This window comes from Eptatretus burgeri, chromosome 7, assembly GCF_056783735.1.
Source record: "Eptatretus burgeri isolate ZD-2024b chromosome 7, Ebu_testis_v1, whole genome shotgun sequence".
Taxonomy (NCBI): domain Eukaryota; kingdom Metazoa; phylum Chordata; class Myxini; order Myxiniformes; family Myxinidae; genus Eptatretus; species Eptatretus burgeri.
In genome coordinates this window covers 1,857,449-1,874,542 of record NC_140967.1, presented here as the reverse complement: position 1 = coordinate 1,874,542, position 17,094 = coordinate 1,857,449, and the positions used below count along the sequence as shown (strand labels likewise).

The 17,094-nt window shown below is 40.4% G+C and overlaps 1 protein-coding gene and 1 long non-coding RNA gene across 5 annotated transcripts in view; one reads left to right on the top strand and one right to left on the bottom strand.

Annotated features, from left to right (window-relative positions):
• The window catches only part of CFAP61 (cilia and flagella associated protein 61), a 256,962-nt gene that overhangs the window by 28,752 nt on the left and 211,116 nt on the right, over positions 1-17,094 (bottom strand). For all 4 annotated transcript variants that reach the window (XM_085887234.1, XM_085887231.1, XM_085887232.1 and 1 more), the window contains 2 exons: positions 12,146-12,320; positions 11,332-11,633 (listed from right to left, as the gene is read on the bottom strand). In XM_085887234.1, coding sequence (XP_085743360.1) covers positions 11,332-11,633; positions 12,146-12,320 — 477 coding nt within the window. The remainder of the gene's footprint in view (positions 1-11,331; positions 11,634-12,145; positions 12,321-17,094) is intronic.
• Positions 16,439-17,094, top strand: part of LOC147022549 (uncharacterized) — a 50,890-nt gene continuing 50,234 nt past the window's right edge. The window contains exon 1 of the long non-coding RNA XR_015059780.1: positions 16,439-17,050. This is a non-coding gene — a long non-coding RNA (uncharacterized LOC147022549). The remainder of the gene's footprint in view (positions 17,051-17,094) is intronic.

Here is a 17,094-nt window from a genome sequence, read left to right as displayed (position 1 = left end):
ATTTACAACCAACATTTACAATCAAATTTACAATCAACATTAACAACCAACTTTTACAACCAAGTTTTACAATCAACATTTACAATCAACTTTTACAACCAACATTGACAACCAACTTTCACAATCAACTTTTATATCCAACTTTTACAACCAACTTTTACAACCAAGTTTTGCAACTAACTTTTGCAACGATTTTACAACCAACTTTTACAACCAACTTTTAGAAGCAACTTTTACAACCAACTTTTGCAACCAACTTTTACAACCAACATTTACAACCAACATTTACAACCAACTTTTACAATCAACTTTTACAATGCACTTTTACAACCAACTTTTACAACCAACTTTTACAACCACCTTTTTGCAACCAACTTTTCGAAACAACATTTACAACCAACTTTACAACGACTCAAACAATGCTTTTACAACCTACTTTTACAACCACCTGTTACAACCAACTTTTACAACTGCCTTTTACCACAAACTTTAACAATCAACTTTTACAACCAACTTTTACACCCAACTTTTACAACTGTCTTTTACAACGAACTTTTACAATCAACTTTTATAACCAACTTTTACAACCAACTTTTACAACCAACTTTTACAACCAACTTTTACAACCAACTTTTACAACTAACTTTTGCAACGATTTTACAACCAACTTTGACAACCAACATTTACAACCAACATTTACAACCAACATTTACAATCAACTTTTACAACCAACTTTTACAATCAACATTTACAATCAAGTTTTACAACCAACTTTTACAACCAACTCTTACAATCAACTTTTACAACCAACTTTAATAACCAACCTTTACAACCAACTTTGACAACCAACTTTGACAACCAACATTTACAACCAACATTTACAATTAACTTTTACAACCAACTTTTACAACCAACTTTTACAACCAACATTTACAACCAACATTTACAATCAACTTTTACAACCAACATTTACAACCAACATATACAATCAACTTTTACAATCAACTTTTTCAAAAACAACTTTTACAACCACGTTTTACAACTGCCTTTTCCCACCGCATTTTACAACCACCTTTTAGAAACAACACTTATAACCAACATTTCCATCCAACTTTTCCAACCAACTTTTACAACCGCCTTTTAGAAACAACATTTACAACCAACATTTACAATCAACTTTAATAACCAACTTTTACAACCAACTTTTCCAACCAACATTTACAAACAACTTTTAGAAACAACATTAACAACCAACTTTTGCAACCGCCTTTTCCCATTGCGTTTTACAACCACCTTTTAGAAACAACATTTATAACCAATATTTACATCCAACTTTTACAACCACCTTTTCCAACCAACTTTTACAACCGCCTTTTAGAAACAACATTTACAACCACTTTAACAATGCTTTTACAACCAACTTTTACAACTACCTTTTACCACCGATTTTAACACAACCACATTTTACAACCACTTTTACATTTACAATCAACTTTTACAACCAATCAACTTTTACAATCAACATTTACGACCAACATTTACAATCAACTTTTACAATAAACATTTACAACCAACTTTCACAACCAACTTTAACAACCTACTTTTACAACCAACTTTTACAACCAACTGTTACAACTGACTTTTACAATCAATTTTAATAACCAACTTTTACAACCAACTTTTACAACCAACTTTGACAACCAACTTTTACAACCGCCTTTAAAACCAACTTTTAAAACCAACTTTTACAACCAACTTTTACAACCAACTTTTACAGCAAATTTTTACAATCAACTTTTACAATCAACTCTTACAATCAACATTTACAACCAACATTTACAATCAAATTTACAATCAACATGAACAACCAACTTTTACAATCAACTTTTATAACCAACCAACTTTTACAATCAACATTTACAACCATCATTTACAATCAACTTTTACAAACAACTTTTAGAAACAACATTTACAACCAACTTTTGCAACCGCCTTTTCCCACCGCATTTTCAACCACCTTTTAGAAACAACACTTATAACCAACATTTACATCCAACTTTTCCAACCAACTTTTACAACTGCCTTTTAGAAACAACATTTACAACCACTTAAACAATGTTTTTACAACCAACTTTTACAACTACCTTTTATCACCAACTTCACCATAACCACCTTTTACAACCACTTTTACAACCGCCTTTTGCAACTGCCTTTTACAAACATCTTTGAGAAACAACATTTACATCCACTTAAACAATGCATTTACAACCAACTTTTACAACTACCTTTCACCACCAACTTTTACAACCACTTCAATAATGCTTTTACAACCAACTTTTACAACTCCCTTTACCACCAACTTTTACAACCATCTTTTACAACCGCCTTTCAAACCAACTTTTACATTCAACTTTTACAAGCATTTACAACCAACTTTTACAATCAACTTTGACAACCAACTTTTACAACCATGTTTTACAACCAACTTTTACAACCAACTTTTATAACCAACCAACTTTTACAATCAACCAACTTTTAGAATCAACATTTACAACCAACATTTACAATCAAATTTACAATCAACATTAACAACCAACTTTTACAACCAACATTTACAATCAACTTTTACAACCAACTTTTACAAACAACTTTTAGAAACAACATTTACAACCAACTTTTGCAACCGCCTTTTCCCACCACATTTTACAACCACCTTTTAGAAACAACACTTATAACCAACATTTACAACCAACTTTTCCAACCAACTTTTAGAAACAACATTTACAACCACTTAAACAATGCTTTTACAACCAACTTTTACAACTACCTTTTACCACCAACTTCACCACAACCACATTTTACAACCACTTTTACAACCAACTTTTACAACTGCCTTTTGCAAACATCTTTTAGAAACAACATTTACAACCACTTAAACAATGTATTTACAACCAACTTTCACAACTACCTTTTACCACCAACTTTTGCAACCATCTTTTACAACCGCCTTTTACAACCATCTTATAGAAACAACATTTACAACCAACTTTTACAATCAACTTTTACAACCAGCTTTTACAACCGCCTTTCACAACCACCTTTTACAAACAACATTTACAACCAACTTTTACAATCAACTTTTACCACTGCCTTTTTGCAACCAACTTTTCGAAACAACATTTACAACAAACTTTTACAACCACTTAAACAATGCTTTTAAAACCAACTTTTGCAACAGCCTTTTACCATCCAACTTTTACAACAAACTTTTACAACCACTTTTACAACCGCCATTTACAACCAACTTTTACAACCAACTTTAACAACCGCCTTTTACAAGCAACTTTTACAACCGCCTTTTACACCCAACTTTTACAACCTCCTTTTACAACCCAATTTTACCACCAACTTTTACAACCGCCTTTTACAACCACCTTTTAGAAACAACATTTACAACCAACATTTACAATCAACTTTAATAACCAACTTTGACAACCAACATTTACAATCAACTTTTACAAACAACTTTTAGAAACAACATTGACAACCAAATTTTGCAACTGCCTTTTCCCACCGCATTTTACAACCACCTTTTACAACCACCTTTTAGAAACAACATTTATAACCAACATTTACATCCAACTTTTACAACCGCCTTTTGCAACCAACTTTTACAATCGCCTTTTCGAAACAACATTTACAACCACTTAATGCTTTTGCAACCAACGTTTACAACTACCTTTTACCACCAACTTTACCACAACCACCTTTTGCAACCACTTTTACAACCGCATTTTACAACCAACTTTTACAACCACCTTTTATAAACAACATTTACAACCACTTAAACAATGCTTTTACAACCAACTTTTACAACTACCTTTTACCACCAACTTTTACAACCACTTAAATAATGCTTTTACAACCAACTTTTACAACTACATTCTACCACCAACTTTTACAACCACCTTTTACAACCAACTTTTACAACCGCCTTTCACAACCGTCTTTTAGAAACAACATCTAAGACCCAGTCACACCTTGACGTTTTAGCCAGCTTATGCCGATTTTTGAAAAATTTGTCTAAAACGCTGGCACACGTCGAATACGTTATGGGTAAGTTTTGGAAACATTGAGAGCACGCTGAAAAACACTGCCATACGTCGTAGTACGCTGGCTTTCATCGTTGTACTTTGCGTTTGTCCTCAAATTTTACGACTTATGCCAGCGTATGACTCACAAGTTCCGCGACGCTGGCCATAAGTTGTCGACACATTATGCGATCGTTGACACACGTCGACACACGTTAATTGTAAGTTAATCATCAGTCGAAATACGTCGAGGTAATATTTAGCGTACCCGAAACTTATTTCTAACCTATGAGTAACGTGTTGTAGGCACGTTACGCGATCGTTGACACACATCGACACACGCTACTTGTAAGGTACCCATAAGTCGAAACACGTCAATGTAATGGTTAGCGTCAGTGTTCCAGACTCCCTGGTTTTTTTTTTTTCTTCGGTATGACAGTCATGTTGACACTTCGATTTCTAGTGCGGTTATGATTTAAATCGTTGAGCGGCAGCCTATTAATTATATTATATTATAACCGCACTAGAAATCAAAGTGTCAACATCACCGTCATACCGAAGAAAAAATACAAATTTAAAAAACCAGGCAGTCTGGAACACTGACGCGAACCATTACATTGACGTGTTTCGACTTATGAGTAACTTACAAGTAACTTTTGTCGACATGTGCCAACGATCGCATATCGTGCGTACAACTTATTCCCATCACATGCAGAAGTGTGCGGCATATGGCAAGTACGTCGTAAAATGTTTAACACGTTTAAAAGTACAAGATGTACTCCACTTACTACGACGTATGATAGCATACTTTAGCGTTCTATTCACGTATACCAAACTTACCCATACCGTATTCGACGTGCGCCAGCGTTTTAGACGCATTTTTCAGAGGTCGGCATATGCTGGCAAGATCGCCAATGTGTGACTGCGATGTTGACACTTCCATTTCTCCGGCGGTTATGATTTGAATCATTGTGCAGCAGCCTTTTAATAGGCTCCGCCACGTGATCGTCGGCGATACGTGCAGCGCGCTATGCATAAGTTAGACTATCGTTGGGCATAGGTTGTGAACGCCGACAACAGAATAAGCATTCGTTGGTACAAGTTATCTAGAAGACAACGAAACGTTCTGTGTCCGTTACTAATATGTTATGCATACGACCAACTCGTTATGAATACGTCCGAATCTTGAAAAGAAACATAAAAAGTTCAGCGTCAGCCAGCGTTTTACATACATTTTGATACGTTGCCATTGCTGGCTAAAACGTCAAGGTGTGACTGGACCTTTACAACCAACTTTTACAATCAACTTTTACAACCGCCTTTTACAAACAACATTTACAACCAACTTTTACAATCAACTTTTACCACCGCCTTTTTGCAACCAACTTTTCAAAACAACATTTACAACCAACTTTTACAACCACTTAAACAATGCTTTTACAACCAACTTTTGCAACTGCGTTTTATCATCCAACTTTTACAACCACTTTTACAACCGCCTTTTACAAGCAACTTTTACAACCACCTTTTACACCCAACTTTTACAACCTCCTTTTACAACCCAGTTTTACCACCAACTTTTACAACCGCCTTTTACAAGCATCTTTTAGAAACAACATTTACAACCACTTAAACAATGCTTTTACAACCAATTTTTACAACTACCTTTTACCTCCAACTTTTAAAACCACTTAAACAATGCTTTTACAACCAACTTTTCCAACTACCTTTTACCACCAACTTTTACAACCACATTTTACAACCACTTTTACAATCGCCTTTTACAACCGCCTTTTACACCCAACTTTTACAACCTCCTTTTACAACTGCGTTTTACCATCAACTTTTACAACCGCCTTTCACAACTGCCTTTCACCACCGCTTTGACAACCAACATTTACAATGCTTTTACAACCAACTTTTACAACCGCCTTTTACAACCAACTTTTAGAAACATTTCCAACCAACTTTTCCAACCACTTAAACGACGCTTTTACAACCAATGTTTACAACTACCTTTTACCACCAACTTTTACAATCAACTTTTACAACCATCTTTTATAACCAACTTTTATAACCAACTTTTACAACTGTCTTTAACAACCAACTTTTACAATCAACTTTTACAATCAACTTGAACAATCAACTTTTACAACCAACTTTTACAACTACCTTTTACAACCATTTTTACAACCGCCTTTCACAACCAACTTTTACAACTGTCTTTTACAACCAACTTTTACAACCAGCTTTTACCACCAACTTTTACAAACACCTTTTAGAACCAACTTTTACAACCGTCTTTAACAACCAACTTTTACAACCAACTTTTACAACCACCTTTTATAACCAACTTTTACAACTGTCTTTAACAATCAACTTTTACAACCAACTTTTACAACCAACTTTTACAACCAACTTTTACAACCAACTTTTACAACCAGCTTTTACCACCAACTTTTACAAACACCTTTTAGAACCAACTTTTACAACCGTCTTTAACAACCAACTTTTACAACCAACTTTTACAACCACCTTTTATAACCAACTTTTACAACTGTCTTTAACAATCAACTTTTACAACCAACTTTTACAACCGCCTTTTACAACCAACTTTTACAAGCGCCTTTTACAACCACCTTTTACCACCAACTTTTGCAACCAACTTTTACCACCAACTTTTACAACCAACTTTTACAACCAACTTTTACAACCAACTTTTACAACCAACTTTTACAACCATCTTTTACAACCGCCTTTTACAACCGCCTTTTACAACCACCTTTTACAACCGCCTTTTACAACCAACTTTTAGAAACAACTTTTACAAACAATTTTACAACCATTTTTACAACCACCTTTCCAAACAGCTTTTACAGACATTCACTTTAATTTTGTACATTAATTCATTTAATGATTAATTTAATGAAAGACATTGAATTTATTTCTGTGCTTCTCTATCAACAGTTCATTTATTTGAGTTTTTTATAATATAATTTGAAACACTCAGATATTAAATGAACAAAATAATGTGTACTGTATGTTTGAAATTTGTCCAAATGAGCTTCCACTTTATATCAACAGTAAATGTCGCACACATATGTCAATCACACAACATGTGAAGAATAATCCCCTGGATTCACTGGCTCAGTGTATGGCTTGTTGAAGATGTAAAATTAATTGGTATTTTGGTGCAAATTGTTGACATGTACAAAACCAGAATGTTGAAGTATTAGCAGGGGATGGTAGGAGGGGTTCATGAGTTATTATGAAAGAATGTTAATCATGGGGTTGGTATTTCCCCCCCCCCCCCCCCCCCCCGCAAGATAGGCAGCATAGCCAAAGTTGTATTGTGATGTCTTTAACTTTGTATTCACATTTAAACTTTCACTTTGGAAATCAAGAAATGACTGCAAATCATGATATGGAGTTAAAACTTCTGCAGCATGAAGAGGAGCGTGTTGGTGGAAGGAAAAGGGTTTGTGTGATGGGTTTGGGTTCATGTGTGCACACTTCATGTGTTTAAATATACCTTTATTGCTCATTCGTAGTTAGTTTTTATGGAATAAACAAGTGAGCTTGTTTACTTACACATTAATCAAACAAAAGTTACATTTCCTTGATTTAAAAAAAAATTCAATTTCTTTTTCCAATTGAATTCCAAACCCACGTACACAAGGAAGTACAAGGAAATGGTAACCCAAGAGTTTATAGAGCCATCATGGGGTATGGTGGTGGATTGTTGTTGAGGGAACTTGACTGCCGTATGATAGGTCGTGTGTTCAAATCCAGCTTAAGGGAGCAGTGTGAAGGATTTGGGTTCCAAGTTTCAGAGAGTCAAGCTCGTTTCAGGATAACTACTATGCCACTATTGGATTGTCTGTAAAAACCCAGCTGGCTCATTCGTGACCTTCATTGTGGAGAGAATCACTCTACCCCACCTGGTGTTGTCTGTATATGATGCAAGACACTCATTGTGGTTGACTCTTATTCCTTTTCGATTATTACAGGAGGTTGTGAATGCCTCTGGGCCTTGTCCTTCTGCTTTGTTGAAAATGAAATTCATGTCTGTACCATATCTACACCCCCCCCAATCCCCACCAATCATCCAATGCAAGAGAACACGTCCTCCATGACACCAATCCCATCCACACCACAAACCCGATGCAACCGGACATTTACTCCATGGGAATGGGGAAAGAGGACAATGAGGAAAGGTTAGGTATGAAGAGGTGAACACATCACAGACAGGATGCAAACAATCACAGCATAATGAGGATTTTTGAGGGGTATTCTTTCGGGAGGGGGGGAGGGGTGGTGGGTTTGGTGAAACTTGCATTAACACAGGAGGCATGTTGATACTTGACACAAACCACAACCGCAACTTAATTAACATTTTCTTTTCTATATCAGAGAAAGGTTTTTGGGCAAAGCCGTGTGTGACTAAAGATAATCCTCTGGTACTGTTCTTTTACATTGTCGAGATAAATTACCACGTGCTATTTTTTACAGTGGAGAACAGTCGGGTTCGGGATGGAAGGGAGTGAAATTTCTCATTTTTTATGTGCAATACGTAGACGGCCTCCAATAGCTCTCTAATATGATAAATGCACTGATATGTTCTCATGTTATTATCCATCATGAAATATATCTACCAAGGTCTGCATAAGCATTCCATACTGTAGAAAACATTCCCTGAATAGACAACCTGGGCTAGCCTCAGGTACAGTGTCCTACCAGATTAAAATGAACAGCCCTGATTGCAAGCAACCCTGACATTAACAACCTTTGATACAAACATTATCATATGGGTTAACAGCACATATTGTAACGGTCATCTGTCCTCTGGATGCCCAGTATAAATCCGACGAGTTGAGTCGTATTAACACAACCGTGATGATCGATCGCCTTGGGGTCGATCTCACCAGATCACGTGTCCAACAGCCACGATACCGTGCAAATTGGAACTCCAAATCCACCGAGCGAGCGTCACACAGATGACGCGCCTGCACGGCGTATGCAAATGAGGCCGAGCGAGCCTGACGTACGATGTGATCCAGTGTATGGTGTTGGATCACAAAAGCCAAATAGCCCTCAATGGGTCTTTCTTAATCACCTCAGGTGAATCACAACTATCAGAAATTAACCAGAAACCAGATATATTTAGAACTAGCAAATAGGACTCATCGCCTCACTGGTGGGAATACTAAAGGGGGAGGGAAAAAAAGGGGGGAAGAGAGGGGGGAAGAGGGAGAGAGGGGTGTATGAGAGAGAAAGAGAGATAGAGATAGAGATAGAGATAGAGATAGAGATAGAGATAGAGATAGAGATAGAGATAGAGAGAGAGAGAGAGAAGGGAGAGTGAAAAGGTGGAGGGAAAAGGACAGAGGAGTGAGGGGGACCAAGGAGGGGTGGGGGAGCGAGAAGGGATGGGGGAAGGGAAGAGAGTGTGAGGTGAGAGGAAGGGAAGGCAGACGTGCGGTGGAGCGTGAATTACGATTCATACTGTTTCATCAAAATGATTCTGCATAAAAAAGTGAAGATGGAAACAAAATAATGTCTGAAATCCATTTTCTACCCGTCATACCATAAACACAGCCCAAAGACAAACACCGCCGGATGTATCCGGAGCCAAGCCGTCTGGACACAAACACTGCTTGGACACATCTGAAGACAAATTCATCCGGACGTGTCCAGAGACAAACTTCTGTCTGCACAAGTCTCGAGACTAACTCACATCCGGACAAGTCTGGAGACAAACTCCCATCTGGACATAAATACCACCCGGACGCGTCCAGGGACAAACAACGCCAAACACGTCCAGGGACAAACACCGCCCGGACGCGTCCAGGGACAAACACCGCCAAACGTGTCCAGGGCCAAACACCGCCCAGATGCGTCCAGGGACAAACACTGCCCTGACACATCCAGAGACAAACTACCATCCAGACATAAATACCGCCCGGACAGGTTCGGGAGAAAAACACAACCCGGATGCATCTGGAGCCAAGCTGTCCAAAGAAAAACTCCTGCCTGTGGATGCGTCCGGAGACAAACACCGCCTGGATGCATCCAGAGCTAAGCTGACCGGAGACAAACACTACTCGGACACTTCTGGAGACAAACTCCCATAAGGACAAAAACATTGCCCAGACACGTCCGAGACAAACAAGGTCCAGACATAACCACCGTCCGGATTTGTCCAAAAACAGACAGACAAGGAGAGGAGGGGAGAGTGATAGAGGTGAAGCACGAGGGTGCTGCACTGTATTGGGAGGGGGTAGAGCAAGGATGGGACAAAGAGAAAGAGAGAGAGAGAGAGAGAGAGAGAGAGAGAGAGAGAGAGAGAGAGAGAGAGAGAGAGAGAGAGAGTGAGAGAGAGAGAGAGAGAGAGAGAGAGAGAGAGAGAGAGAGAGAGAGAGAGAGAGAGGGTGGGGGTAGGGGAGTTAGCAGAGAGAATATGCTTGGCTTTATGAACAAAACACACACAAGCAAACACACAAACACTTGAAAATATTTACAAGATCTTTAACTCTTTTATATTAAGTATCTTCAACCTATTTTCCACATCTTTGTTGTTTTCCCATCATTTCCACAACAACATGTTAGTATCTGGTAGCATGACCTTTTGCATCATACATAACCTGAACCCATGGAGACATCAAATCAATGATGTTGTTCATGAAAAGCTGATCCATATTCTACCAATTGAAGAGGAGATTTTGTTGCAGCTCTTGTGTGTTACTTGGTGGAGGTGGTTCTGGATGTACAACATGGGACACAATGTTCATGGAGTTAATGTGTTCCAACTGCAATACACCTTGATGGTGAAGTGGGAAGAGGGTGTGTTGTACACCAGTATGGGGGTTCAGGTTGTGTAAGATGCAAAGGTCATGTTCCCAGATATTAATGTGTTCTGTTGTCCATTTGATTGTGTTCCTTTCAGAGATTGTTCATTTCATTTTATTCCGGCAGGACACTGTGTGATGGTTCAGTACGGTACAAAACAGACGTAGGATGTTGAGAGTCCCTGTTACGCACATGTCGAGCATAGTTCAAGGAATCTTAGCTTTCAACAATTTGGGAGCACAGTCCCTGAAGGTGCCGGTTCACCCTCATGCTCCAAAAGGTGAATGCTCAATTTGACGTGGAGATTTTATGTTATTCAACAAAACCGATGAAGAAACATCCGATTTCAGGACATGACAGATGCATGCAATGAATAAGGAAATCAGCTTACGGCACATGGAAGAGATAAAGCCTTTGTGTCAGTTGTGAAAGAGACCGATGTGATTAGGTCCCCATGTCGTAACTGTTTGCCATCACTCCAGTGGGCTAACAAGCAAGCCGAATGAACGATGACACCAGCCTGCAGCAGAGCTGCTCTTGCTGCTTCCTCGATAGCAAAGTTGTTAAAACAAGAGGGTCCAACACGTAAAGGTGGCTCGACAAGGTGTAGCCGTGAACCGGAGATGCCCAGCTGGAGCAAAGCCTGGATGATGGTGTGCGCCTCCAAGCGGTTTCCATAAACCACTGCGTTTCCTACAACACAGCATCAGCTCACAAATGGCCGATTTGATCCAGTCGTGGTGTTCATGGGGAAACAAGATTTAGGGTTTATAACCTTCACTGTAGAAAAAGTCCAACTTTAGCCTCAAATGAGAAAAGTGAAAACGTTGATTATCAGCTCGGCTACAGAGGTCGAGGTCATAAATATCTATGGTAGGCATCTTGTAAATATCGGCGACAATGCCTAGAACATTTAAACAGCATTACGAGGCAAGTAGAAACTTTCAATGAAAAGTTCGCTTTCAGACAGAGTCTCGACTTATTTACTTAAGATATCAATTATGCATCAGGGATTGTCAATGATATCATGTTCACAATGAATGAACTTGTGTACAATGATTACAAAGTTTACCCACAGTTGTTTGAACTAATTATTGACAGGTATACCCTGTGGATTGAACGTTATTAAGTACAAGCATATGGGTTAGAGAGAGGATATTGAGCAGTGCACCTGTGCAAATGTGACTCAGCAACCAGTTGCTCACCTGTACCAGACAGGAAGTTTTGTTGCAGCCAGTTATGTGCAAGTCGACAGTCCTCCATGTCATTGAGCACAAACAGATTTGGTGGCACAATACCTGTATAACACCTGTCCGGAGTGTTTGGAACTTCAGAGTTTGTGGGGTGCTGGCTCATGTCTGCCCCAGTTGGGCATGGCACCTGCATGTCACACACACACACACACACACACACACACACACACACACACACACACACACACACACACACACACACACACACACGGGAAAGTCATTGTTCATTCAGAAACAATGGCCAATGGGAGTTCATTGAACTTGGAGTTAGGCAACACAGACAGCTAGGATGGGAATGCAATAAAAATTCATTTATCCTCATACTTCGTACATTTATTCAGGGCGGAGGTTGAACATGTTATAATATCATATTGATGTCGCTGAGAAAATATAATGATGGATAAGGGGGAATGTGTGATTCAAGAAACAATTGTGAAATGTTGGACAATGAGTCTGTGTTTCAATATCTATCATGACACAAACATGAAAATAGGGTTGGACAAACACAGGCAGTGCAAAAAGGTATGAGACTGCTGTACCTGGCACTTTAACCAGTGGGCAGACAGGCCTTGAAAGATGGCAAGTCTACCACCCCCACTCGCCCCATCCCCTCACACCGAGCTGTTTTAAGGACAGTGTGGTTTTAAAAAGTCTCTAGACATGCTAAAAATCGGTATATGTGACCCCACATAGGCAACAACAACAACAACAACAACAACAACAACAACAACAACAACAACAACAACACCACTGGAGCAAATGGGCCCTGATGCAAGTCGACAAGTACAAGTATCACCACTGGGTCGAAATAACGAGAGACGAATACGGATGTCCGTTGATGAAACGAAGGAATGGCAAAGCATCGAGGGCTAGTGGCACCAACTCAATGCTATCCTGAATGAGGAGCCAAGCCAGACAGCAAGTGATTCATCACAGAAAACACCAGTGGTCTGGTAAAAGGCTTTTGGGCCAGAAGACAGAAAGATTATGAGAACCATGAATAACATGTTTCTAGTGTGAGAACCATGGATCACATGTTTATTGTGTGAGAACCAGAGATCACATGTTTCTTGTGTGAGAAACAGGGATCGTATGTTTCTAGTGTGAGAACCAGGGATCGTAGGTTTCTCGTGTGAGAACCAGGGATCGCATGTTTCTTGTGTGAGAACCAGGGATCATATGTTTCTAGTGTGAGAACCAGGGATCGTATGTTTCTAGTGTGAGAACCAGGGATTGTATGTTTCTTGTGTGAGAACCAGGGATCGCATGTTTCTAGTGTGAGAACCAGGGATAGTATGTTTCTAGTGTGAGAACCAGGGATAGTATGTTTTGAGTGTGAGAACCAGGGATCACATGTTTCTCATGTGAGAACCAGGGATCACATGTTTCTAGTGTGAGAACCAGGGATCACATGTTTCCAGTGTGAGAACCAGGGATCACAAGTTTCCAGTGTGAGAACCAGGGATCACAAGTTTCCAGTGTGAGAACCAGGGATCACAAGTTTCCAGTGTGAGAACCAGGGATCACATGTTTCTCGTGTGAGAACCAGGGATCGTATGTTTCCAGTGTGAGAACCAGGGATCACATGTTTCTCGTGTGAGAACCAGAGATCGCATGTTTCTCGTGTGAGAACCAGGGATTGTATGTTTCCAGTGTGAGAACCAGGGATCACATGTTTCTCGTGTGAGAACCAGAGATCGCATGTTTCTCGTGTGAGAACCAGGGATCGTATGTTTCCAGTGTGAGAACCAGGGATCACATGTTTCTAGTGTGAGAACCAGGGATAGTATGTTTCTAGTGTGAGAACCAGGGATCGTAGGTTTCTAGTGTGAGAACCAGGAATCGTAGGTTTCTCGTGTGAGAACCAGGGATCACATGTTTCCAGTGTGAGAACCAGAGATCGCATGTTTCTTGTGTGAGAACCAGGGATCATATGTTTCTAGTGTGAGAATCAGGGATCGTATGTTTCTAGTGTGAGAACCAGGGATTGTATGTTTCTAGTGTGAGAACCAGGGATCATATGTTTCTTGTGTGAGAACCAGGGATCACATGTTTCTAGTGTGAGAACCAGGGATAGTATGTTTCTAGTGTGAGAACCAGGGATAGTATGTTTTGAGTGTGAGAACCAGGGATCACATGTTTCTCATGTGAGAACCAGGGATCACATGTTTCTAGTGTGAGAACCAGGGATCACATGTTTCCAGTGTGAGAACCAGGGATCACAAGTTTCCAGTGTGAGAACCAGGGATCACAAGTTTCCAGTGTGAGAACCAGGGATCACATGTTTCTCGTGTGAGAACCAGAGATCGCATGTTTCTCGTGTGAGAACCAGGGATCACATGTTTCTAGTGTGAGAACCAGGGATCACGTTGCCAGTGTGAGAAACAGGGATCACATGTTTCTCATGTGAGAACCAGGGATCCCATGTTTCTAGTGTGAAAACCAGGGATCATATGTTTCTCGTGTGAGAACCAGGGATGACATGTTTCTCGTGTGAGAACCAGGGATCACATGTTTCTCATGTGAGAACCAGGGATCACATGTTTCTAGTGTGAGAACCAGGGATCACATGTTTCCAGTGTGAGAACCAGGGATCACAAGTTTCCAGTGTGAGAACCAGGGATCACAAGTTTCCAGTGTGAGAACCAGGGATCACAAGTTTCCAGTGTGAGAACCAGGGATCACATGTTTCTCGTGTGAGAACCAGGGATCGTATGTTTCCAGTGTGAGAACCAGGGATCACATGTTTCTTGTGTGAGAACCAGAGATCGCATGTTTCTCGTGTGAGAACCAGGGATCGTATGTTTCCAGTGTGAGAACCAGGGATCACATGTTTCTAGTGTGAGAACCAGGGATCGTATGTTTCTAGTGTGAGAACCAGGGATCGTAGGTTTCTCGTGTGAGAACCAGGGATCACATGTTTCCAGTGTGAGAACCAGAGATCGCATGTTTCTTGTGTGAGAACCAGGGATCATATGTTTCTAGTGTGAGAACCAGGGATCGTATGTTTCTAGTGTGAGAACCAGGGATTGTATGTTTCTAGTGTGAGAACCAGGGATCATATGTTTATTGTGTGAGAACCAGGGATCGCATGTTTCTAGTGTGAGAACCAGGGATAGTATGTTTCTAGTGTGAGAACCAGGGATAGTATGTTTTGAGTGTGAGAACCAGGGATCACATGTTTCTCATGTGAGAACCAGGGATCACATGTTTCTAGTGTGAGAACCAGGGATCACATGTTTCCAGTGTGAGAACCAGGGATCACAAGTTTCCAGTGTGAGAACCAGGGATCACAAGTTTCCAGTGTGAGAACCAGGGATCACATGTTTCTCGTGTGAGAACCAGAGATCGCATGTTTCTCGTGTGAGAACCAGGGATCGTATGTTTCCAGTGTGAGAACCAGGGATCACATGTTTCTCGTGTGAGAACCAGAGATCGCATGTTTCTCGTGTGAGAACCAGGGATCGTATGTTTCCAGTGTGAGAACCAGGGATCATATGTTTCAAGTGTGAGAACCAGGGATCGTATGTTTCTCATGTGAGAACCAGGGATCGCATGTTTCTAGTGTGAGAACCAGGGATAGTATGTTTCTAGTGTGAGAACCAGGGATCACATGTTTCTAGTGTGAGAACCAGGGATCACGTTGCCAGTGTGAGAAACAGGGATCACATGTTTCTCATGTGAGAACCAGGGATCACATGTTTCCAGTGTGAGAACCAGGGATCACATGTTTCTCGTGTGAGAACCAGAGATCGCATGTTTCTCGTGTGAGAACCAGGGATCGTATGTTTCTCGTGTGAGAACCAGAGATCGCATGTTTCTCGTGTGAGAACCAGGGATCGTATGTTTCTCGTGTGAGAACCAGTGATCGTATGTTTCTCGTGTGAGAACCAGTGATCGTATGTTTCTAGTGTGAGAACCAGGGATTGTATGTTTCTCGTGTGAGAACCAAGGATCGCATGTTTCTCGTGTGAGAACCAGGGATCGCATGTTTCTCCTGTCAGAACCAGGGATTACATGATTCCAGTGTGAGAACCAGAGATCGCATGTTTCTCGTGTGAGAACCAGGGATCGTATGTTTCTAGTGTGAGAACCAGGGATCGTATGTTTCTAGTGTGAGAACCAGGGATCACATGTTTCCAGTGTGAGAACCAGGGATCACATCTTTCCAGTGTGAGAACCAGAGATCGCATCTTTCTCGTGTGAGAACCAGGGATCACATGTTTCTTGTGTGAGAACCAGGAATCGCATGTTTCTGGTGTGAGAACCAAGGATCGCATGCATGTTTCTTGTGTGAGAACCAGGGATCACATGTTTCTTGTGTGAGAACCAGGGATCGCATGTTTCTCGTGTGAGAACCATAGATCGCATGTTTCTCGTGTGAGAACCAAGGATCGCATGTTTCTGGTGTGAGAACCAAGGATCGCATGTTTCTCGTGTGAGAACCAGGGATCACATTTTGCTGGTGTGAGAACCAGGGATCGCATGTTTCTACTGTGAGAACCAGGAATCACATGTTTCTAGTGTGAGAACCAGTGATCACATGTTTCGAGTGAGAGAACCAGGGAGCACATGTTTTCTCACACATGAAACAAGGAAGAATTGATTTGACTTTGGTGAAGATCCGAATCCAGATCCGGACCAGAGAATTTTTTTAAGTGATTCTTCACCATTGAGTGACAGGGCTAAACCGATATATAGCAGGATATTTCAAAATGTTATGGACGGATTTGGACGAAACTTGGTGGGTGAGTTGGTTAGGTGTCAAGAACAAGCCGAATACATTTTAGTTCAGGTACAAAGGCAGATCCAGCCGGTCAGTGAGATACAAAACATCAACTAATCAGCCTGGCGGAGGTATGCTCTCTTCCGAGTGCCCTTATAGTTGCAGTTAATTTTTC